Source organism: Protopterus annectens, chromosome 11.part0 (assembly GCF_019279795.1).
Source record: "Protopterus annectens isolate FY-2018-M chromosome 11.part0, PAN1.0, whole genome shotgun sequence".
Taxonomy (NCBI): Eukaryota; Metazoa; Chordata; order Ceratodontiformes; family Protopteridae; genus Protopterus; species Protopterus annectens.
This window is the reverse complement of record NC_056745.1, coordinates 1,172,847,195-1,172,871,324: the sequence shown is the minus strand read 5'-3', so window position 1 is coordinate 1,172,871,324 and position 24,130 is coordinate 1,172,847,195. Positions and strand designations below refer to the sequence as shown.

The following is a 24,130-nucleotide window of genomic DNA, read 5'->3' as shown; positions in this document are numbered from 1 at the left end:
CCCCTTCCTGGAGGATTGAGAGGAATCTCTTGTTTTATTGGCTATACTGGCTGGGTTTCTTTTATACCATACCTTATGGTTAGTATCCGTCTACTACTATTACTATTGTGGAGTGATCACACGTTTATATGTAGGTGTCATCGGATATGTAGAGTGCAGTATCTCTCTTTATTTATATAGTGTAGTGTTGCTTCATCATGTATGAGATCTGGGTAACTACCGCTAGGCATGCTGGAATACGGGCTAGCCTCGAGCCAGTAAAAGCTCTTGAGTTATAGTATAAGGCCGAGTCCCAAACAGGAAGAAGGAAGGTGAGATCAAGGACAACAAACATGGAACATTCTGGTGAGTACATAACTACTTTTTTCCCACGCTTGCTCCTGTTAACCTGGTGAACTTGGGCATCCTGAGGCAATGCAGCAGTTGCCTCATGTACACGGATAACTCTCTTCTCCTACCTCCAAACACATCCACTTATGAGAGATGCACGTACATAGCCAAACTTGAGACTTCGCTCTCTCAATCCAAGACTGGGTCAGCCAGTCAGGAGGAGAAGGTTAACACAAGCATCACATCACAGACAACATGTAACCCCCCCCTGTTCGTACACCACCACTATCACATGGTAACACAAAACATGTGACCACTTTTGCGGATGCTGTCTCAAAAAATCTGCCCAAACAGTAGAGACCTCCGAGGCACAAACACAAGCAACCATCTCATCCAACCATAAACCACAAGATACACAGCCCTCACATGGAACGTATTATCATGGCACTTATAAACAAAGACATTGGCAACCTTCAAACACTGGACCCCACCCAGTTTGGGTTCGTGAAGGGCCGATCTTGTCTCCTGAACCTGATTGACTTCTTCGAATCAGTCTCCAGAGCTGTGGACGAGGGTAAGGCGGTCCACACAGCCTGTCTGGACCTCGCCAAGGCCTTCAACACCATCCCCCACTCTGGAATCATAGGTAAACTTACTAAGCTGTACATTAATCTCTACGTCACTTGATAGGTTGCCAACTGGCTTATTGACTCTGGAATAGACTGCCCATATATGTCAAGCAGAGTGCCTCCTTGGCCCTTTTCAAAAGGAACCTTGACGATTGGATGAGAGATGGGAAATTCACCCCGGGGATCATGTCAGTTGCCCTGCTAGACAGGGATCCAGGGAAGTAAATATTCTGGGAAGAAATATCCAGGGAATTGTTATGGCTAAGCTTGTATAGGGCCGATAGCCTAGTACCAACCTGTTACTCTGGGAACTACCGCCCCATCAGCTTTACGAGCCTGATCTGTAAGGCTATGGAATGTATTATTACGGATCTTATAAATAAGGATATAGGAAACCTTTAAACCCTGGACCCCAAGCAGTTTGTGTTTGTGAAAGGTGGATCATGTCTGCTCAATCTGATGGACTGCTTCGAAGCTGTCACCAGAGCAGTTGATGAAGGCAAGGCTGTTCACATAGCCGACCTCAATCTAGCCAAAGCCTTTGACACCATCCTCCACTCTGGAATCCTTGATAGGCTCAAAATCTGGGCATTAACCCTTATATCATTAGATGGGTTGCCAACTGGCTCACTGACAGAACCCACATGGTGAAAGTGGCTGACTGCAAATCTGACTACTGGGCAGTTACAAATGAGTCCCACAAGGATCGGTTCTGGGTCCTCGGATGACTGCAAACTGGGAGCTATTATTGATTCTCAAGCTGATGTGGACATCTGCAAAAAGGCCTAACGGAAACCCATTGACTGGTGTCAAAGCCATGGCCTTAGGCTCAGTGCCAAAAAATGCATAATAATTCCCTTCGGGAAAAATACGGTGCCCACAAACTACCATATCGAAGAGAAGCCACTTAACTCTGGAGGTGTTATAAAGGATCTAGGGACACAGGTAGATAGCAATCTATCCAACAACCACATCACCACTGTAGTTAGGAAGTCCTTCTACGTGACGCATCTTATCACAAAAGGTTTCTCATCCAGGAAAAAAGTAGTAATCGCTCTCTACTCATCCCTCATCAGACCCATTGTAGAGTACAATGCCCCCATTTGGCATGTACCTCACTAAACACCTCCAACAACTGGAGGGGCCACAGAAGTTCCTCACTAAGAGGATCTTGGGACTCAAACACGTGCCTTATGCAGTTAGACTTAAAAAAATTTAACTTTATTCCATCTCATATCGCCCACATAGAGGCGATCTCTGCTTGACATACAGAGTCATGTCTGACCCAGTTTTGCTAGACATGCTTCATCTGAAAAAAATCCCAATCCCTCCGTGCTACTCTCTTCAAAGGCCTCAACCTTATCACCACATTAAACAGAACCTGCTGGAGGGATAGGTTCCTAACCCAGAGACTTCCAATGCTCTGTAATAAACTCCCTGTTCATGTCAAGCAGAGCACCTCACTGGCCCTCTTCAAGAGAAATTTTGAGTGGATGGGAAATGGGGAAATTCACCCTGGGGAGCACATCAATTGCATTGCTAGATAGGGGCACAGGGTACTAACATCTGGTAAGCCAGGTGAGTGGGAGCACTGTTGGGCTAGGCTTGCATTGGCTCCAGGGCTGTTAGCCTAGTACATTTATACTTTTTAAATGATTTCACTGGCACCTGTGCTTTTTTTTTATTTAAAATCAGATATTTTAAATGTGAAACAGTTAAGTATAGCTAAATATGAACTGTTTTTTTTCCCCCCATTGTAGTTATTTCCTTGATGCACATTCTGGGAAAAGATGGGAGAGGGAATAAGTTTAAAAGAAATTTGAGTCTTTGGAGCACTGGCATGGTATCTATCTTAATTTTACTTGTATGTAGCAGTAATTGGTGTTAGGCAAAATAGTGATCAGCATTAGGCCTGGATTCTTTTACTTGGATCCTGTGCAGCTGTCAACTTTGCTTTGAGAATTGGGGACAGAATAAAAACAAGTAAGGAAAATACCCCAAATTGTGTAGACTTTTGTAATATGCTGGCACTATTAACTCCCCAAAATGATTTCCAGTTTCAAGAGGAATAGAGCAGAATGTTGAGAAAACTATGGTGTCCATACAGAATATGGTTGTGCATGAGGGCTTTTACACTTCTAGTCCTTAATTGTTATATCAAGGAATTCTGTGACATTTGAATGTGTGTGTGCTTGTGTAATTACCAGTTACAAACTCTGGTGTGAGGTAGGGGTTTTGATAGTCCCAGTATATGTTGCTGTGTGCGGCTTATTGGTCCACTGACTTCATTACCTCTCACATCCTGGCTTTAATGAGACAACTGAGTTTATTTCCTTGAAGTTAGGATTGTGACCCTTTCAGGGGCTGGTTCAAGATCGAAAGTGGCAACCCATTCTTGAGTCTGTTTTGATAGGGGCCTGGGCTGGTGGTTGTGATGGTTTGCAGGAAAAGGTGCATGGCTAAATGTTGCTGGTTATTGTTACCAGTGTTGAGGTATTATATTCTATTTGTACTTCTGTTTTTCAGTCATCCTTTTCTGTTGGAATGCATGACACGGATAGTTACTGCTTTGTACCTTGTATCGAAAGTCCTTACCGTTTTAGTACTAAAATGCATTTTTATATTTCATGTTTTCATTCAGGTTTTGTGGATGCACTTAGATGTTTGCAATGAGCACTGTGGCTGGCATGCCCCAGTGTTTTGGATGCCAACGCACAGGACTCCATAGTAACCGAATTTATCAAAAACGAATGTCATGAGCATAGTGGTGCCTGGAGGGGTTGACAGAACGGAGACTTCATACTGCAGAATGGCTGCAGGTTCGGAGTAAGTATATTTGCTTAAAGGTATATTTAATTTCTTGTGCTTTTAACTGTGTTCATACAGCCATCTTCACCTGTTCCTGATCATTTGGTAAGTGTTGCATTGAGTATGAGTAGCAGTGCATCTAATATTGGGGTGAACCATTTGGACAGGTTCTCCTCTTTTTTTTTCTTTTCTTTGCTTTCTTTCTTACTAAGCTGGTGCTGTGTCTGTGTGGTCTTCTCTAGCAGTGCTGACCTCTTTGTGGCAGAATTAGTTTAATTTGAAATTTAATTCATGCTTGTAGTTTTTTTTTTTTTCATGTCTTAAAGCAGTTGATGCTAAACTGTTAAGGCAAATTTTCCTTGACATTTTTACTCTTTCTTCACTTTGGAACTTCCTCTTTTTTCCTCTTGTTGGTTTACTCCACTGTTTGAAAATTTTCCTTTTTTTTTTTCTCCCTTCTCTCCCTTACAGGAAGATTTTTTTTTATTTGCTTGGTTTGTTTTTCCTTTTTGGATACAGTTATATGTGCTCATTCTAGGGATTGCCACCATGAAGGTAGTATCTCTTAATTCAGAGATTGGCTTTGGATATCTTAGCAAGCTTTAACTTTTCCCAGCTGATTTTCATTTTAAAAGAATATACACTTCCACCGTAACTTCTGATCTGTTAAGAGGAAGTTGGTTCTTTTGTAACTATAGGACTAAGGCAACAGGTATTAAGACTGCTTGACCAGGGGCATCTTCCCAAGTTGTCAAAATGCTCCCCACTTCCTCAGAGCACCTCCTTGTCTTATGATGTACTGTTCAGTCATCTCTGTACATTTCTTTTGTTTTCTCCTTTTGGCTTAGGCCCGCCTTGTTTGTCCTCAGTCAGGGATAATTTACTTTTTTTTTATGTTTTAGTTTAGTCTTTTGCCCATCTTTTTAACCACAGGCCATTCTTTTGAAAAGTGTGCTGGGAGAGAAAAAAATCCTCAGACGGGAAGTGGGAGCGTGTCTGTATCCTTTGCGTTGGGAAAAGAAAATACTGTTTAAGCTAGGCAAATTTGCAGACACTTCACCATCTTCTGTTGTAAGCAAGCAATTAAAATTGCTTGTACAAGCAAGCCTATTCATTCACAGAAGTTCTATAGCCTTTCATTCCTCAGACCGTAAATCTTCTTTCTCAGCTTTAATCTTCCTCAGACTCAGAACCCCACAGGGGTCGTTATTTCCCCCTTGTAAAAAAACAAAAACAAAAAAACACTGCACTTGCAGCATAGGCACACTTGCTCACCTTCTACCTTTCCAGTTGCTGCTGTCAGGTAGGAAGTTATGGAAGAATCTGTTAAAAGTTGCTGTTAGAGTTGTTGAGAATATCTCCAAGTGTCCAAGCATGTTTAACCTCCCTGATATTGGAGTTGAGAGGGCAGTTTCTGTAATACTGCACTTGAAGCCTACAATACCCAGATGTTTACCCATTTTTGCCATGCCTGATACTATGCTAGGCTTCCAGTGTTACTTTTGACAGCTGGGAGAAGCTCTGGTGCTCTTTCCGTGATCGCTGGCAGTTTTTCTTCTTTGTGCAGTTCATCAAGACTATCCTTACTAGCTCCAAGTTCACAGTGGTGGTTTAGAGGATTTCCAGTCTCAATGCTTTTAGCCTTGGTGTCGTGGCTGGACCAGAGGTTGGGGCAGCAGCTGTGATGTTAACATTGTATGTCACAACATTTGTGTGTCCACCATCAGTTTTCCCCTCTGATGTTGGACACCATCACTGCTAGTTGTGGTGATGCTTCTAGCACAGATGTTAATGCCTGGGCCCTTCATTGACAGAGTAGTCAACATCAGTTGTTTCAGCACTGAGCCAGTACTTGATGTCTAGCAGAATGCAAAGTCAGTTAAACTTGTGTACCACTCCTCTACTGTATGATCCCCATCTATTTAGAGTACATTATTAGTAACTCCACCACAGACTGTCAGAGTTGAAAGATCCTTCATTGCTGTATATTGGGATTTGGGGCTTTCTTTAGTAACTGACTTTACTGAGGACACTTTTCTTGAATCCCCTCTTCAAAGGCCTCTGCATTTTCAGACCAGAAGTAATAGCACATTTAGAAAATATGGAGAAGGGAAAAAACTGTCGCCTCTGTGAGCAAAAAGTTCTAATCACCTTAACATTTTTTTCGTGATGCAGATTAGCCAGTTCCACAGGTATTGCCCAGTAATCAAATGGATAAAGCGGACAGGTCAGTCGACCCTTTTTAGCCATGTCTCCTGATCACTAAGGAGCTCAGATAAGAATTATTTATCGTAATGGATGTACTGTAGATTCTTGAGCACCAGCTGTTTGACTCCCAGTAATCTGCTGCTACCTGCTGTTGCTTATGATGGAAATACAAAAGATTGAAAGCTCACAGAACAGTTTTGTTGAGGGGGCAAGCCCCTCTGGACCCTCACCAGAGTTAGAGCTTTTCCCATACCCCTTGTCTTTAAGTCCAAGATTGCACTGGCTCAATGTAGAGATCAGGGAAGTACATACAGATACTGTTTTGTGAACTGTTGGGCTACTAGCAGCCGGAAAGAGATCAGGCAAGTTAAAATATGTATAAATAGTAGCAATTGGTGATCTCTGAGTATAGTAATGGAGGACAGTAGTGTCTGTCAGTAACATCACAGCACTATTTCAAGTGCACAGTAACAGTCAGTAACAGCACAATGCAGTAGATGTGAGCAGGAGAGTGCATGTCCGAAGACTGCAGTAAAATGGCTGCTTACTGGCAGTTGGATACTTTCTGGTGTTATTCTTATGGATATCAAATTCTCCCCAGAAAGTAATGTCCCTCATTAGATTACTGTTGCAATATTGCTTACTATTGGGAGGTGTCCTGCCAAGGGTACCATACTTCTGGCCAATTTACAAAAGCTTGGACTCCTTCCTTTTGTGCCGTAGCTTGACCTGTGCGTGAGACTACAGGCTTTTACATTAGAGAAGCAAGGGCATGGAGGTTCCTCAGAACACTCATGCTGTCGGTAAATGAAGAAAGACTGCTTCATAACTCGGTCAAGCTGTGCAGCCTGTGCCAGTTTTCTTGTGGGAGATAAGTATCCTGTGTGGGGACTGCCCCTTGTTCACTTTTTTTCTTGGCTAAAAAGGGGGAATGCGACTGTGGTCGGCAGATCCTTTATAAAAAGTCTCCCTTTGCTTATTCTGTTTGGGACCAACCAGAGCATAATTATGGGGAGTGCTGTTATTGTTTTAGGGATGAAATATTTACAGAGTATAGCATCTCTAAAGATCTTAATTGAAAACCAAAAAAGAACTAATGTAATGGGTGATGGCATCTGAATTGCCGATGTTCTTCATGTTTCACTGTTGCAGTCATCACATTTGAGTTATCTGCTTGCAGTAGCCCACAGTCGGTCTGATTAACAAAGTCTTGGGTCCTGTGTCGGTTGCTGCCTCTTCTTCCATGATGTCAGGTCATCAGGGGTATAAAACATGCAGCCGACACCACTACATCAGTTTTTCTTGTCGTGCTGTGCCCGAAGCAGAAGCAGTTCGCAAGTGCCGGTCGTCCGACTCCTGAAATTTTCATTTTCGAGTTTCAGAACTAAAGTCTTCAACTAAAAGCCAAGTACCCCGTTGGAGAAACTTTTTCTTGCTCTAAACCGATATCAGTAAAATTAAAGAATTGCATTTCTTGTGGAAAGCAAATTCCTCATAAAGATTTTCATTTGTACTGTATTCCTTGCCTAGGCCCTGACCACGACGTACCTTGCTGTCGGTTTTGTGCCTTATTTAAACCACGAACTATCAGTTGTCAGTATATTTTCGCTTCTAAATATTTTGGTGCTCTGTTCAATTATCCTGATATGTCTTCGGTAAGCCATCAGACTACCGACATTCTGGATAGATGGGGTAAGAAGGTATACACTTCTGCAACTTTGGCCATTAGGGCCTTAAGCTGCCAGTTTCATATGTTAAAGTATCAGCAGCATATTATTGGATTGCTTAAACAGAAAATTATGTTGATTCCTGATTGTGCTGAAAGTAAGGATTTACAGGATTTAATGCATTCGGCTGAACAAGTTGGAAAACATACGTTGCAATGTGGTTTTGATTCACTAGAGGCATCTTGCAGGGCTGCTGTCAGTGGGTCTGTACTTAGAAGGCATGCTTGGCTTAAGGAGCAATCCTTGCTAGATCATGTTAAAGCTAAATTAGTGGATGCTCCCTTAAATCAGGACTGACTGGCAATAAGGCAGAAGAAGTTCTTAAAAAGATGGAGGAAAAAGCTAAATCTATGCAAACTGTTAAAGATTTCTTACAAGTACAACCTCCAAGATTTAGTAGGCATTGGCCTTCTAAGAATTTGTCCTTTCCTGCCTTTTCCAGGACTTCTAATTCCAAACCCAGATCCAGCAGAACACCCAGGATTCAGTCCCAGGGTACGCACAGGACTAAGCAGTGGGGGGCCCCACTTCCAAATCTGGGAGTAATAAAACTCCCCCTATGGAAAACTGTCTCAATGACTTCTTAAACTTCCAAGCACTTCTCAACTGACTGCCCCTTTTGGGGGAAAGATGGATCTACATGCAAAGAACTGGGGACTCATTACCCAGGACAAATGGGTTTTAAGTATAGTGTCCCAAAGATACAGATTTCACTTCCACACATTGCCAACCCCAAACAGTTGGCCAGATCTACCCCCAAATCAGTGGGCAGAGGCTCAAAAGCAAGTACTCTCTCTCTTAAGCATAAGGGCTATTCAGATTGTACCAGAAGAGGAAGAGGGACAAGGTTTCCACTCGATACTTTTCCTGGTACCCAGAAAAGGCAATTCACGGCATCCTATCCTGGACTTGTCTACTCTAAACACCTTTTTGGTGATTCCAGAATTCAAGATGCTGACTCTTCACCATCATCAGTTGCTTCCTATGCTAGGCAAAGATGCCTGGTTGGCAACTCTCGATTTAAAGGAAGCATACCTGCACATCCCATTTTTCCCATACTTCAGGCAGAAAGCCAGGACGTCATCCTGCATTTGTAAAGAAATTGCTGACTTCTCTGGGGTACACCATAAACTAACAGAAATCACATCTTGTACCCTGCCAACAAATTGTATTCTTGGGAGCAAGCTTGAATACAGCTTCCCAGATGGTCTACCTCATGCCAGAGAAACAAATTCATTTGACAGCCTACTTCAAACTACTGGCTACAAAGACCTGGCTATCTACCAGGAAAATACTGCAAGCCCTGGGCTTCATGGCCTCCTGCATTCTACTAATTCCATATGCAAGACTGCATATGAGGAAATTACAATGGTATCTAAAAAGCCTATGGTGTCGACATTCTCAGGATCTAGAATCAATGATTCTTATCATGCCTTGTCTAAAGATAGAGTTCCTTTGGTGGGCAGAGGCCTGTCACCAAAACAAGGGACTGCCGTTCACTCTACCCCCCTGCCTCCCAAACCCTAACAGACTCATCAGACTATGCATGGGGGCTCACCTGGCAGGGCAGTGCATTCAGGGCAAATGGAACTAAAGTCAAATGCACCTGCACATCAATCAAAAAGAAATGTTAGCTGTACAGAATGCTCTGACAGCCTTCATGGGCCACATTCTTCCAGGACAATTATTGGTAAAGATGGACAACACCACAGTTATGTGGTACATAAGCAGGGGTGAACCCACTCATACCCTCTCTGCAGACTAGCCATGGCTCTGTGGAACACAGCCTTGAGCTACCAAGTGCACCTACAGGCTCAATTCCTGCCAGGACAGCTAATACACTGGCAGATGACCTAAGCAGAAATCTCATGGACCCACACTAGTGGAAACTGGAACCAAAGATATTCAACATGTTGAGAAACAAATGGAGGAGCCCAGAGATGGACCTGTTTGCCTACCCTCAGTACTACCAATTGGATAAATGCTGCACAAGGACTCCCCACAAACAAGCTTGGAAAATGGATGCCCTGTCCTTCACCTGGAAAAACCTATCAATCTATACCTTCCCCCTCTGCCTCTCCTCTCCAAAATGTTACTAAAGATCAAACAGAACAAACCAAGGACAATACTGATTGCACCAAACTGGCCACAGCAGTACTGGTGTATCCCCTCTTGCACAGTGTGTCACTGCTGGCACCATGGCACCTGCCTCAGACCCCTGCCCCTGCTGTCCCAGCAGGAGGGCCAGATTCTGCACCCACAGCTTCAAACCCTGAAACTTGCAGCCTGGCTAATTACCTGATCTCTGTCACCTTCCCTCCTTAAGCAAGTGATAGATGTCATTCTGGAGGAAAGGAGGCCTAGTACTAGAAAATCCTATGCTGAAAAATGGAAAAGATTCTGTTCCTGGAGCCAAACTCAGGGGATGGGCACAGCAGTGCCCAATTTACTTCATATTCTTCAATACTTAACTGAGATGCTTCACAAGGGCCTTTCCTTTTCTTCAATCAAAATTCATGCCTCAGCCATTTCAGCACATTACAGTACAGAGCCATCCCTCTTCTCTCATCCACTGCTGAAGCAATTCCTCAAAGGGGCAAAAAACTTGACCATCCAGGAGAGCCCCTACTCCGGCCTGGGACCTTAACTTTGCAAATGCAGAGTTGAAATTCCTTTCTCGGAAAAAAGCCTTCCTTCTAGCCAATCACTTCAGCAAGAAGGGTGTCTGAATTACAGGCCCTCATGGCAGTGGAGCCTTTCATCATCTTTCACGTGGACAGGGTGTCCCTCAGGACCAATACCTCCTTTATGCCCAAGGTGGTATCCAGTGTGGCCCTTAATCAGTCCATTCATTTGCCAACCTTCTTTTCTAATCCACAGTACAAAGGTGAACGAAAACTGCACTCCTTGGACATGCACAAACAACTTAGGTTTTACTTGGACAGGACTAAGCCTCTCAGGAAATCTGAACAGCTGCTGGTTGCATTTGCTGCAGGGGCAGAGGGGAATGCCATTTCAGAGCAAACCATTTCTAAGTGGATAGGCCATTGCATTCATTTCTGCCATAAGCACCATGAAAAAACCTACCCCACAGGGGATAAGAACGCATTCAGCTAGGGCTGCATCTATCTCTACAGCCTTTCTTAGAGGTGTCCCTACCGGGGACATCTTAGAAACTGCTACCTGGAGTTCTGTACATAACTTTACCAGGCATTACCACTTGCCAATTTTTTCTAAATCCAGAGCTGGCTTTGCCACTGCAGTCTTGCAGGGCCTTATAGCTGGTCCTAATGCTATCTGATTACCTCCTCCCATCCTTAGCTTTGGGAATCTACCCAAATGTGATGACTGCAACAGTGAAACATGAACCTAGTACAGTTGTGTACACTTACAATAAATGTAGATGTTCGACTGTATTCACTGTTGCAGTTCTGGTTACCCTCCCTCCAGCCCCCTGACTTCTATCGACTGTACCTGTATTCTTGTTTACTATGCCTAAAGCTTTTTGGTGTATTTGCTTTTTTGTTGGAGGTGTAACCTTGTATACAATTGTTTCCCATTATGGGAGCACCTGACATCTGGGGCAAGAGAAACTGATGTAATGGCGTCAGCTGCATGCTTTATACCCCCTGACTACCTGACTTCATGGAAGATGAGACAGGAACTGACGCAGAACCCAAGACTTTGATAATCAGGCCGACTGAGGGCTACCTGCAAGCAGATAACCCAAATGTGATGACTGCAGCAGTGAATACACTCTAACATCTACATTTATGGTAAGTGTACACAACTGTACTTTCTCTGCACTTCCCTTTGGCTTATCTACTGTGCCCAGGATATTCGCAAAGTGCCTGGCTCCAGCCATTGCATACTGCAGGTAGAGAAACATTCAAATTTACCCATACTTGGACGATTGCCTTATTGAGGCGGACAGTCAGGAACTGCTACTTCAGCACCTGACATTTGTAAAGAGACTCCTAACTTCTCTGGGGTATACCACCAACGAAAAGAAATCACATCTGGTACCCAGCCAAAAAATTGTATTCCTGGGAGCAAGCTTGAACACAACTTCCCAGGTAATATTCCTCACTCCAGAAAAGCAGGTTTATTTGAAAAATTACTTCAATCTACTGGCCACCCAAACCCAACTATCTGCAAGAAAAATACTGCAAGCCTAGGGTTTATGGCCTCATGCATTCTCCTAATTCCATATGCAAGACTGCATATGAGGAAAAGTACAGTTTTGTACCTACCATAAATGTAGATGTCCGAACAGGATAGCATCTGCAGTCCTAACAAATGGGTTGTCCTGTCGTCAGGCAGCCCTTCGGTCGGCCAGATTCCAAAGTCTGGGTCTGGCCTCGGCTGGTGTCGCACTTCACCCGACATCATCTCTGCTGGTCTTCGGGTATAAAGGCATCAGCCGACGCCATTTTCCTCAGTGTTTCTTGCCCCAGATGCCAGTTGCCCTCTTGGAATACTAAATTTTGGATAAATGCCAATGTTTCCAAAAAAAATAGTAGGCAAACACAAAAAATAAGCATGTATGTACATATATACAAACAAATACACCATAAGAGATCCCCCCCTAGCTAGCTATTAGGAGGGTAAATACCCTAGGAGTACCACAGAGGGGAAGGAGGGTGGGTAATCCTGACTGCAGATGCTATCCTGTTCGGACATCTACATTTATGGTAGGTACAAAACTGTACTATGTCCTTCAAGGATGCATCTGCAGTCCTAACAAATGGGTAGAATACCATAGCCAAACTAGGGGAGGAGGAAGAAGAATTATGGTGTAGTTAGGATCCCTTGCAATACAGCAGTGGCAAACCCTGCTCGGGATCTAGAGTATAGAGGTAAGTTGTAATGCTTGGCAAATGTATGCACGGAGGTCCAAGTAGCCGCCTCAATAATGTCCTTGGTAGCCACTCCTCGTAAGAAAGCTGTGGTAGTGGCTGTAGCCCTTGTAGAGTGAGGTCTTATGTTCTGTGGAATTTGCTTTCCATGGTAGGAGTAACAGAATCTTATGCAATTTCCTATCCACTTGGAGATTGTCTGTTTGGAAATTGCTTTTCCTTCCCTTCCTGTTGCATAAGCTACTAAAAGCTGGTCAGTTTTTCTATTACCCTTGGTTCTGTCCAGGTAGTAGCGTAACTGTCTATGTACATCCAAGGTATGCAGCAGTCTTTCCCCCCTGATGTTCTTCATCTCACATTGCTGCAGTCCTTACTTATGGGTAGTCCGCTGTCCTCGGTCGGCCCGAATACCAAAGTATTAGGCTGACGTCGGTCATGGGGCGCCTAGATCTGACATCAGAGCGTCAGGGTATAAAGGCGCATGACCGACGTCATATCCTCAGTCTTTTTTGCCGCATGGTCCGATGCAGAAGCAGAGTTGCAAGTGCCGTTCGGCGTTCTGAAATTTTTCGTTTTCGGAGTTTCAGACCGATACCAGGTTGGGCTAAGTACCCCGTTGGGGAATATTTTTGTTTTTTCTTGCCTCAGTTACTTACCGGATGTCAGAAAAAGTGAATAATTGTATTTCTTGTGGGAAACAGATACCGCATAGGGATTATCACTCGCTTTGTATTCCTTGTTTGGGACCGGAGCACGACGTAGTCGGGTGTCGGTTTTGTGCTAGGTTTAATAAGCGCACTATAAAACGGAGGTTAGATTGCGCTAGGTTAGTCTTTGGCAAGAGGTGTAACTATAATATGCCGTCGGATGTGCCGATGCCTGCTTCTACTAAGAAGCGCAAAGACAAATCTTTAAAGCCTAGGCAGGATGATTCGTCCGTTTCAGACGCCGGACCTTTAGAAGCTACAGCTGAACAGGTGGATCCGGCTGAAGTTTCTGTTGAGTCCCAGGGGGAAACTTTGATTTTACAAGATGTGGCCTCTCAGGAGGCAGGCCAGGCTGAAGGGGCCTCTCAGGTTACTATTCTCCCTTCTATGCCTAAGGTGGTTAGGCCTTCGGCTACTGTTTCTAAGGCTCCTTCTAAGGGCAGGTCTGTTTTGCCTTCCTCTGGTGTCAGTTCTGGTTCTTCAGGGTCTGTGCCTAAAAAGCACATGCTTAAAATGGCAGAGGATTTGATTACTTTAGAGGTTCTATGCCCCCTCCTGATAAGAGGCCCAGGATGGAGCCAGAGTTGGAAAGTTTGGAGCAGGCCTCTGATGATTCAGAGTCTTCTACTGAGGACATTCAAGATTTCCCTCCTTATTCTGATTCTGATGCAGAGGATTCCACTCCTGCTTCTCCTCCAGAGGATTTTTCATTTTCAGAAACTCTCCATTCCATGAGGGAGCATTTTAAGTGGGAGGGACAAGATTACTCTGATTCCCGGAAGAGGCTTAGGGAGTTCTTGTTTTTACCACAGCATAGACCCTTAGCTATACCTCCGGTTTTGGATGTTGTTTCAGATGTTTTCTCGGAAGCTTCCCTTAATCCCGATTCTGTGCCTCCTGCCCCAGTTAAACCGGACAGGTATTACAGGGTGCCTGAGGCTCATAAATATCTGTATAAGAGTCCTAGGGCGGACCCAGAAACTATTAGTCAGGGGCCTAAGGGTGTTAGAGCCTCTGTTGTTAAGAATCCGGTTCCTCTGGATAAGGAAGCTAGAGCTTTGGATAGATGGGGTAAGAAGGTGTATACCTCTTCTACTTTAGCAATGAGAGCTTTGAACTGCCAGTTTCATATGTTGAAGTATCAGAATTTCCTCCTTTCTCAGCTAAGATCTAAAGTGGATGCTTTGGCAGAGGGCATAGAGTGTAAAGAATTGCAGGATTTACTGCATGTTTCTGAACAGGTGGGTAAGCACTCTTTGCAATGTGGTTTTGATGCTTTACAGGCTTCTTCTAGGGTGGCTGCCACTGGTTCAGTTATTCGTAGGCACGCCTGGCTTAAGGATCAGAATTTGTCTGAGCATGTTAAGTCTAGAATTCTGGATGCCCCTTTGCAGTCTGAAGTTTTGTTTGGTCCTCCTGTGGAGTCAGTCTTAAAGAAAATGGAAGACAAGGCTAAGTCTATGCAGACTGTTAAAGATTTTTTGCAGGTACAACCTCCAAAGTTTAGTAGAAATTGGCCTACTAAGGGGTGGATGTACCCTTCTTCTGATTCTCAGTCTAGGGGTAGATCTAGGCGTGGTAGGGGCAGAGCTCAGAGTACCTTCAGGCCGAGACAATGGAGTTCGCCTGCTCAATCTGCTGGTGAGGGCAAGGGCCAGTCCTTTCGTAAACAGGCCCACTGACCTGCATTTTCAGCTGCCAGATTCCTCTGTCCTGGCAGCTCCTTTGGGAGGAAAGTTGGCTCTTTTCAAGCAAAATTGGCATTTAGTCACCCAGGACAAATGGGTATTGGACATTATAAACCGAGGTTACAAGTTCTATTTCCATACCATGCCTCCTTTCAAAGGCATGCCAGACGTCCCTCCTCGGCAAAGGATAGAGGCTCACAGACAAATTTCTTTACTTCTTCAAATAGGAGCTATACAGCCAGTTCCTCTGTCAGAAGTGGGCCTAGGATTTTATTCTCGCCTGTTTCTAGTTCCAAAGAAAGGAAACACGTGGAGACCAATTTTGGATTTATCTATCCTCAACACTTACCTGGACATTCCAAAGTTCAAGATGCTGACTTTACAACAGCTTTTACCTCTGTTGGGAAAAGATCACTGGATGGTTACTCTGGATCTCAAAGAGGCTTACCTTCATGTTCCTATCAGGCCCAGTTGCAGGAGGTACCTGCGCTGGCTGGAAATTTACATTATCAGTTCTTTGCATTGCCCTTTGGCTTATCTACTGCCCAGAGTGTTCACAAAGGTTCTGGCTCCAGTGATAGCATTTTTCAGACTAAGAGGAATACAGATTTATCCTTATTTGGACGACTGTCTGATTATTGCACAAGAAAAGGACGAACTTCTTCATCATCTACAGTATGTGATGGCAGTGTTAAGATGCCTAGGGTATTCTGTGAACGAAACAAAGTCCAGTCTAGTACCCTCTCAGGACATGTGCTTTCTGGGTGTGAGACTGAATACAGCTTCCCAGATGGCTTTTTGACCCCGGACAAACAAAGAAGCCTTTCTTTATTTCCAGCAAATGTCTCACGGTCCAGGCTGACTGCAAGGACAGTCCTTCAAGCCTTGGGGTTCATGGCATCTTGTATTCTGGTGCTTCCCAATGCCAAATTGCATATGAGGAAGCTTCAATGGTATCTCAAAAATGTGTGGACACAGCACTGCCAAAATCTAGACACTGCCATTCAGATAATACCTTGCATTCAGAAGGAGTTTTTGTGGTGGGCTCAGGAATGTCACCTAAACAAGGGACTCTCTGTGACCCGGCCAGAGGCGAGTCAGATTCTAACGACAGATGCCTCGGACAAGGCTTGGGGAGCACACCTCAATGGAAAATGGGTGCAAACACGTGGCCTGTCAAACTCCAACATTTGCATATCAACTTGAAGGAAATGTTAGCAGTCCAGTTTGCATTGATGGCTTTCAAAGATTTACTTTGTCCAGGGCAGGTGTTGATTCAAACAGACAACACTACTGTCATGTGGTACATCAACAAGCAGGGGAGAACCCATTCTTACCCTCTTTGCAGGCAAGCGATGATTCTGTGGGAAACTGCTCTCAATCTACACCTCAATCTTCAGGCAAGGTTTCTACCAGGAGCACAGAACTCCTTAGCAGATGTATTGAGCAGACAAATAGTGGATCCTCACGAGTGGAAATTGGATCCTCATGTATTTCAACAGTTGACAGTGTTATGGGGAACTCCAGACATAGATCTGTTCGCTTCTCCACTAAATTACCAGTTGCCAAAGTTTTGCACAAAAATGTTTCATCACACAGCTTGGAAGGTGGACGCTCTATCTTTCAGTTGGAACAATCTGCATGTATATGCCTTTCCACCTCTGCCTCTTCTTCCCAAGGTACTTTTGAAGGCCAGACAAGACAAGCCAACCATGATTTTGATAGCACCGGATTGGCCTCGACAACACTGGTACCCACTACTGAGGAGTTTAGTACGAGAACCTCCATGGCCTCTGCCTTTGATTCCGCACCTTTTGTCACAAGAGGACAGTCACTTCCTCAATGCCAAGATTCAGTCTCTGCATCTAACAGCCTGGCATATTCTGTTTTAGACTCTGGGGGGGTCTCAGCTTCCACAACAAGTTTTGAATGTTATTTTGGAGGCCAGGAGGCCTAGTACCAGGAAAGTTTACGCTGATAAATGGAGGAGATTTTTTATTTGGAGCAAAGAAAAGGACTTTGATGTCTCCAAACCTGATTTAAGTGTTGCTCTTCAATATCTTACTGAATTATTGGACAAGGGTTTGTCTTTCTCCTCAATAAAGGTCCATGCTGCAGCCATTTCTTCTCACTATGATTGTGACCCTCCTTTATTCTCTCATCCTTGGTTTAAGCAATTTCTTAGAGGGGCAAAGAATATAAGACCCCCACGTAGAGCTCCTACTCCTGCTTGGGATCTCAATTTTGTGTTGGAAAAACTTACTCTACAACCTTTTGAGCCTGCAGCTACTGCCGAGTTAAAGTATTTATCATGGAAAACTGCTTTTTTGTTGGCCATTACCTCTGCAAGAAGGGTTTCTGAATTACAGGCCCTCATGGCAGTGGAGCCTTTCCTGATTTTTCATAAGGATAGGGTATCTTTGCACTAATCCTTCCTTTATGCCTAAAGTGGTTTCTAGTGTGGCCTTAAATCAAACTATTCATTTGCCTTCTTTTATGCAAACCCCAAAATAAAGGGGAGAAAATTTTGCATACTTTGGATATTCACAGGCAGTTGCGTTATTATTTGAGCAGAACCAAGTAGTTCAGACAGTCTCAGCAATTGTTTGTTTCTTTTGCTTTGGGTTCACAGGGTAAACCTGTTTCAAAACAAACTATTTCTAAATGGATTGGGTTTTGTATTTCTTTCTGTTATTCCCATCATGGTAAGGAGATTCCTGCTGGAATCAGGCCTCATTCCACTAGGGCTACTGCTACTTCTACGGCCTTTATAAGGGGTAGCTACAAAGACATTTTGGAGGCAGCTACTTGGAGTTCAGTGCATACCTTTTCTAAACATTACCACCTTCCTCTTTATTCTAAGTCTAGGGCTGGATTTGCCACTGCAATTTTGCAGGGCATTTTAGCGCCCCTAATGCTTTATGATTTTTACCATCCTCCCTTTCCGTTGCTTTGGGATTCTACCCATAAGTAAGGACTGCAGCAATGTGAGATGAAGAACATAGTACAGTTTTGTACCTACCATAAATGTAGATGTTCAAGATCCACATTGCTGCAGTCCAGTTTACCCTCCCTCCTTCCCTCTGTAGTTTGACTTGGTGCTATGCTTTAGGTGATGGTTGTTGTTGGGCATGTTTTTGGGAGGTATTCTGTTTTTGGCTGTGGCCTTTCTGGTTTGGCCTTCTGACATCTGGGGCAAGAAAAGACTGAGGATATGACGTCGGTCATGCGCCTTTATACCCTGACGCTCTGATGTCAGATCTAGGCGCCCATGACCGACGTCAGCCTAATACTTTGGTATTCGGGCCGACCGAGGACAGCGGACTACCCATAAGTAAGGACTGCAGCAATGTGGATCTTCGAACATCTACATTTATGGTAGGTACAAAACTGTACTTTCTGTGGATTGGGAAAGAAGGTAGGTAGGTGGATTGCCTGGTTTAGAGACACTCTGGATACCACCTTAGGCATAAATGTAGGATTAGTTCTCATGGACACTCCATCTTGATGGAAGATTAGGAAGGGTTGTACTGCCATTAAGGCCTGTAGTTCCGAAACCCTTCTTGCTGAAGTAATTGCCAGTAGGAAAGCAGTTTTCCATGATAGGTGTTGAAGATCTGCTGTTGCTGCTGGTTCAAATGGAGGGAGTGTCAATTTTTCTAGCACAAAGTTCAAGTCCCATGCTGGTAATGGTGGTTTCCTAGGAGGTTTTACATTCTTGATTCCTCTGAGGAACTGCCTGAGTAGAGGATGTGAGAAGACAGGGGGATCGAAGCTGTATTCTGCAGAAATAGCTGATGCATGTATCTTGATGGAGGAATAGGACAGGCCTGTATGGAGAAGCTCTGCCAAGTACTCCAGGATGTTAGCAATATCTATCTTTGACACATCTTTTCCTCTTTCAGTACTCCAAATGCCAAACCTTTTCCATTTTCCTGCATAGTTCCTTCTTGTTGAAGGTCTGCGGGCCTCAAGGATAATGTCTTTAACCCTTTGGGATAAATCTGGGTTAGTTGCTGTTATATTCATGTTCCAGGCAGTCAGTTGCAGAGTTTTTAGGTTTGGATGCATGATGTTGTAGTTGTTCTGAGTTAACATCAAAGGCATCAGGGGTAGTGTCCACGTTCTCCCCCGAGACATGCTCCTCAGCAATGGATACCAGTGTTGTCTTGGCCAATTTGGAGCTATCAGAATTATCCTTGGACGTTCCTCTTTGATTTTCAGTAGTACCTTGTGCATCAAAGGAAGAGGTGGAAATGCATATGCTGTCAGGCCTTTCCAACTGAAGGATAGAGAGTCCACCTTCCATGCAAGTGGGTGGTATGTCCTTGTGCAGAATTTCTTGAGCTGGTGATTGAGTGGGGATGCGAATAGGTCTATTTGTGGCATTCCCCATTTCTTTGTGATGGCCTTGAAGATGTCCGGGTGTAGCATCCATTCGTGAGCATCCGAGGTAGTTTTGCTTAACATGTCTGCTAGGATGTTTTCTTTTCCCGGTACAAATATTGCCTGTAACTGGATGTTGTAGCTCAGAGCCATATTCCAAAGGTCCAGAGTCATTCTGCATAGGGGATATGAATGAGTGCCTCCCTGTTTGTTGATGTACCACATGACTGTGGTGTTGTCTGTCCTTATCATTAAATGGCCTTCTTTGAGGAATGGTCTGAAATTTTGGATTGCTAGTTTTACTGCCAGCATTTCTTTTTGATTTATGTGCAGGTGCAGCTGGTCTGGAGTCCATAATCCTTGTATGCATTTGTCCAGCATGTGTGCCCCCAACCTAGGTCTGAGGCGTCCGTTGTGATGGTTTGGCTTGCTTGAAAGTTGTGGAAGGGCAAGCCTGGGTTTGACTGGCATGCTTGAGCCCACCATAGGAACTCTTGTTTCAGGCATGGGATTAGTGGGATTTCGGTTTCTAAGCTGTGCCTGTGTTGAGACCATAAATTCTTTAGGTACCACTGTAGCTTTCTCATATGCAGTCTGGCATGGGGACCAGGATTATGCATGATGCCATGAAGCCCAAGGCCTGCAGTACTTTCCTTGCTGTTAGTTTGTTCTGCTTTGTTAATGCCAAGAAGTAAAGAGGGAGTTGTTCTTGTTTTTCTGCAGTTAGGAATGCCATCTGTTTTACTGTGTCCAATTCGCACCCCAGAATGTTCTTGTTTGGGATGGTATCAGTCTTGACTTTTTAAATTGACTGTGTATCCCAGGGCTTGTAGTAAGCAAATGACTCTTTGTAAGTCTTTTGTCAGCTTGCTTTTGTTGTCCGCTTGTATCAGGCAGTCGCCCAGGTATGGATAAATTTGGATTCCCTGTAGCCTGCAATGAGCGACTACTGATGCGATGCAATTTGTGAATACTCAGTGCGGAGTAGATAAGCCAAAGGGCAATGCTGAGAATTGATAATGCTCTGATCCTGCAAGAAATCTGAGGTATCTTCTGCAATTTGGTCGTATGGGGACGTGCAGGTATGCCTCCTTGAGATCTAGAGTTACCAGCCAACACTCCTTGCCCAGCATGGGGAGAAGTTGCTGTAGGGTCAGCATTTTGAATTTTGGGACAATGATGAATGTGTTTAAGGCGGACAGGTCGAGAATAGGTCTCCAACTTTTCTCTTTTCTTGGTACTAGGAAGAGTCTGGAGTAGAATCCTTTGCCCTGTTCTGTTGGTGGTACTCTTTCCACAGCTCTCATCTTTGTTAATTGAGCTATCTGCTTTAGAGCTTCTGTTTTCTGATTTGGAGGTAGGTTTGGCATTCCTCTTTTTACTGGTAAGGTGTGGAAGTGAAACCTGTAGCCTTGTTCTATGGTCTGCAAAATCCACTTGTCTTTTGTGATATAGTGCCAATTTTTTGAAAATAAGGCTAACTTTCCGCCTAAGGGTGCTGCTATTTGTTCCCTGGTAGGCGGTGTCAGAGCCAAGTCACTGTGATTGTCCTGTTGCAGTGGCAGTGGTTGTGTCTGTGCCTCACAGGTTATTGCCTTGCCACTGGCGTCCTCTGTAGGCACCTCCTCTGGATTGATTTCTGCCTCTGGAACGTCTATTCCTGCCTCTCTGAGATTTAGAGGAGTCTGGAAAGGACCAATTTTTGGAAGGCCAGTTCCTGCTAAACCTTGGGGGCTGAACCTGTAAGAAATCCTTAACTGTTTGTACAGATTTTGCCTTCTCTTCCATTTTCTTCATTACTTGCTGAGCAGGAGTACCAAATAGACTGGCCTTATCCATAGGAGCATCTAACAGCTTTGCTTTAACATGATCCGGCAAGACCTGTTCTTTCAACCATGCATGCCTTCTTATAACTGTGCCAGTCATGGCTGATCTAAATGAAGCCTCCAGTGCATCATAGCCACATTTTAAAGAATGGTTACTAACCTGCTGAATGTTATTCACCATTTCTAAAACATATTTCTTGTCTAAGGAGTCATCAGAGGACAGTTTCTTAGTTAACTGATCAAGCATAAACTCTTGGTATTGGATCATATGAAACTGACAGTTCAAAGATCTAGCTGAGAGAGTAGCAGAGGTGTAAACTTTTTTCCCCATCTCTCTAAGGACCTGGATTCCCTTTCAGAAGGGAGAGGGTTTTTTGCTGAGGTCGAAGCTACTGCCTTAGGCCCCTGGGAGATAGTCTCAGGATCTGCAAGTGGGGCCTTGTATATGTGGTGATGAGTGTCTGGTACCCTGTAAAACCTATCTGGTTTGGCCGGGGCTGGAGGTAAAGTATCAGGAGCAGTGCAAACATCATTAAATGCATCATCCACAACAGGCAGAACTGGAGGTATAGCTAAGGGCCTATGTTGCGGTAAGTGTAGAAAGGTCCTAAGCCTTTTTCTTGAATCTGAGAAATCTTGTCCCTGCCATTGGAATTGCTCTCTCATGGCATGTAAGGTTTCCCCAAAGGAAAATTTCTCTAGTGGAGAGGCAGATGGAATAGATTCTTCAGCATCGGAATCTTCATAAGTAGAAAAAGGAGCCTCTGGATGGTCTGTAATGTCTGAGTCATCCGAAGAATCATCTGAGGACACTGGCTCTGGGGCCTCTGCTCTAGGTCTCTTTTCTGGAGGCTGAGAGGCCCTGTCTGGGTGAGATTGGGATCCCCTAATTAAAGAGATGAGATCCTCTGCCAGAGTAAGCATTTGTGAACTGGAACTGGGCCTGTGTGAGGGGGGCTTAACAGGCACTGATTTAGCAGTTTTGGCTGCTTTAGCCCTGGCAAAGGCCTTAATAGACATGGCTGCAGGAGGCCTAGCAGCACCACATGCTGGGGTAGAGACATCCAAAGGGATGGTGTCTGATAATTCTATAGGAACCACATTAGGGCAAAACTTCAGAGGCCGATTCAACTAGGGTAGCAGGAGCCTCGGTAGTAGTAATGGATTCGGCTGAAGATTGACCCGTTTGCTCGGTTTCGGCCGAAACCGAGACACTCGCGGTTTGCTTAACCGTGGTTTCGGCCGAAACCACGGACCGCGAGTGTCGGTCTTTTTCTTTGCATTTTTTAACAATTTGAGAAGTCGGAGGATCCGACGGCATAATGTACGTAAAATCTGAGCCGAAAAACTGTTCAGCAAACTCCGACCGACGCCTAAGCGTTCGTCGGTTGAAGGAAGCACAGGCTAAACAGGCTGCTACGTCGTGGTCTGGGCCTAAACAAGGTAAGCAGTAAGAGTGGAAATCTTTATGAGGTATTTGTTTCCCACAAGTTAAACAGTTATTTACTTTTTCTGACTTCGGCTGAGGCAAGAAAGAGTCCCCAACGAGGTACTTAGCTTTTTAGAAGTCTTCGAAGTAGTATTCGGTAGTAGTAATCTCTGGATCTGACCGACCGGCACTTGCGAACAGCTTCTGCTTCGGGCGCCACGCGGCAAGAAAGACTGAGGAAAATGGCGTCGGCTGATGCCTTTATTCCCGAAGACCAGCAGAGATGACGTCGGGTGAAGTGCGACACCAGCCGAGGCCAGACCCAGACTTTGGAATCCGGCCGACCGAAGGGCTGCCTGACGACAGGGCAACCCATTTGTTAGGACTGCAGATGCATCCTTGAAGGACATCTTCAGTGGTACTTGGTCTTTGGTGTCAACATTCTCAGGACCTGCAAACAGTGATTCCTACCATTCCTTGCGTAAGGACAGAGTTCCTTTGGTGGGCAGAGGCCTGCAACCACAAAATGGGACTCCCTTTCACTCAACCCCCCAGCTGCCCAAACCCTGACAACAGATGCATCAGACTGTGCATGGGGGGCTCACATGGCAGGCAAATGCATTCAAGGCAAGTGGAGCCCAGGACAAATGCATCTGCATATCAGTCAAAAAGAAATGTTAGCTTTACAGAATGCACTGATGGCCTTCAAATACCTTATCCTTCCAGGACAATTCCTGATAAAGACAGACAATACCACAGTCATATGTTGTATATAAGCAAGAAGGGGAGAACTCATTCCTACCAAGTAGTGCAGGTTAGCCATGGCTCTGTGGAACTCAGCCTTGAGCAACCAAGTGCACCTGCAAGCTCAGTTCCTGCCAGGCAAACAAAATTTACTGGCAGACTACTTGAGCAAAAATCTAATTGACCCACACGAGTGGAAACTAGAGCCCAACTCATTCAAGCTTCTTATCCACAGGTGGGGGACACCAGAGGTGGACCTCTTTTTGCTTCCCCCCAAAACCATCAATTGAGCAAAGTTTGCACCAGAACTCCCCACAGCCAAACTTGGAAAGTGGATGCCCTGTCCTTTACATGGGAAAACCTCTCAATCTATGCCTTTCCCCTTCTGACCCTCCTCTCGAAAGTACTACTCAGAATCAAACAGGACAAGCCAAGGGCAATCCTTATTGCACCAGACTGACCATGCCAGCACTTGTACCCACTTTTACGCAGCCTGACAACAGTGCCACCCTGGCACTTGCAGCAGACCCCCTCTCTGCTGTCCCAGCAGGAGGGCCATATTTTGCATCCTCAGCTGCAAACCCTGAACCTAGCAGCCTGGCTTATTCCCTGAATGCATCACCAGCAACCCTCAGCAAACAGGTGGTGGATGTCACCCTTGAGGCCAGGAGGACTAGTACTAGGAAATCCTATTCAGAAAAGTGGAAAAGATACTGTTCCTGGAGCCAGTCTCAGGGAAAGGACACAGCCGTGCCCACCTTACCTCAAATCCTAGATTATCTAGCGGAG

At 44.6% G+C, this 24,130-nt stretch overlaps 1 protein-coding gene across 1 annotated transcript in view; it reads left to right on the top strand.

Annotated features, from left to right (window-relative positions):
* The window catches only part of KMT2E (lysine methyltransferase 2E (inactive)), a gene marked incomplete in the record, with an annotated part of 3,388,239 nt that overhangs the window by 309,796 nt on the left and 3,054,313 nt on the right, over positions 1 to 24,130 (top strand). The window contains 1 exon segment of the mRNA XM_044088526.1: positions 3,601 to 3,785. Coding sequence (XP_043944461.1) covers positions 3,715 to 3,785 — 71 coding nt within the window.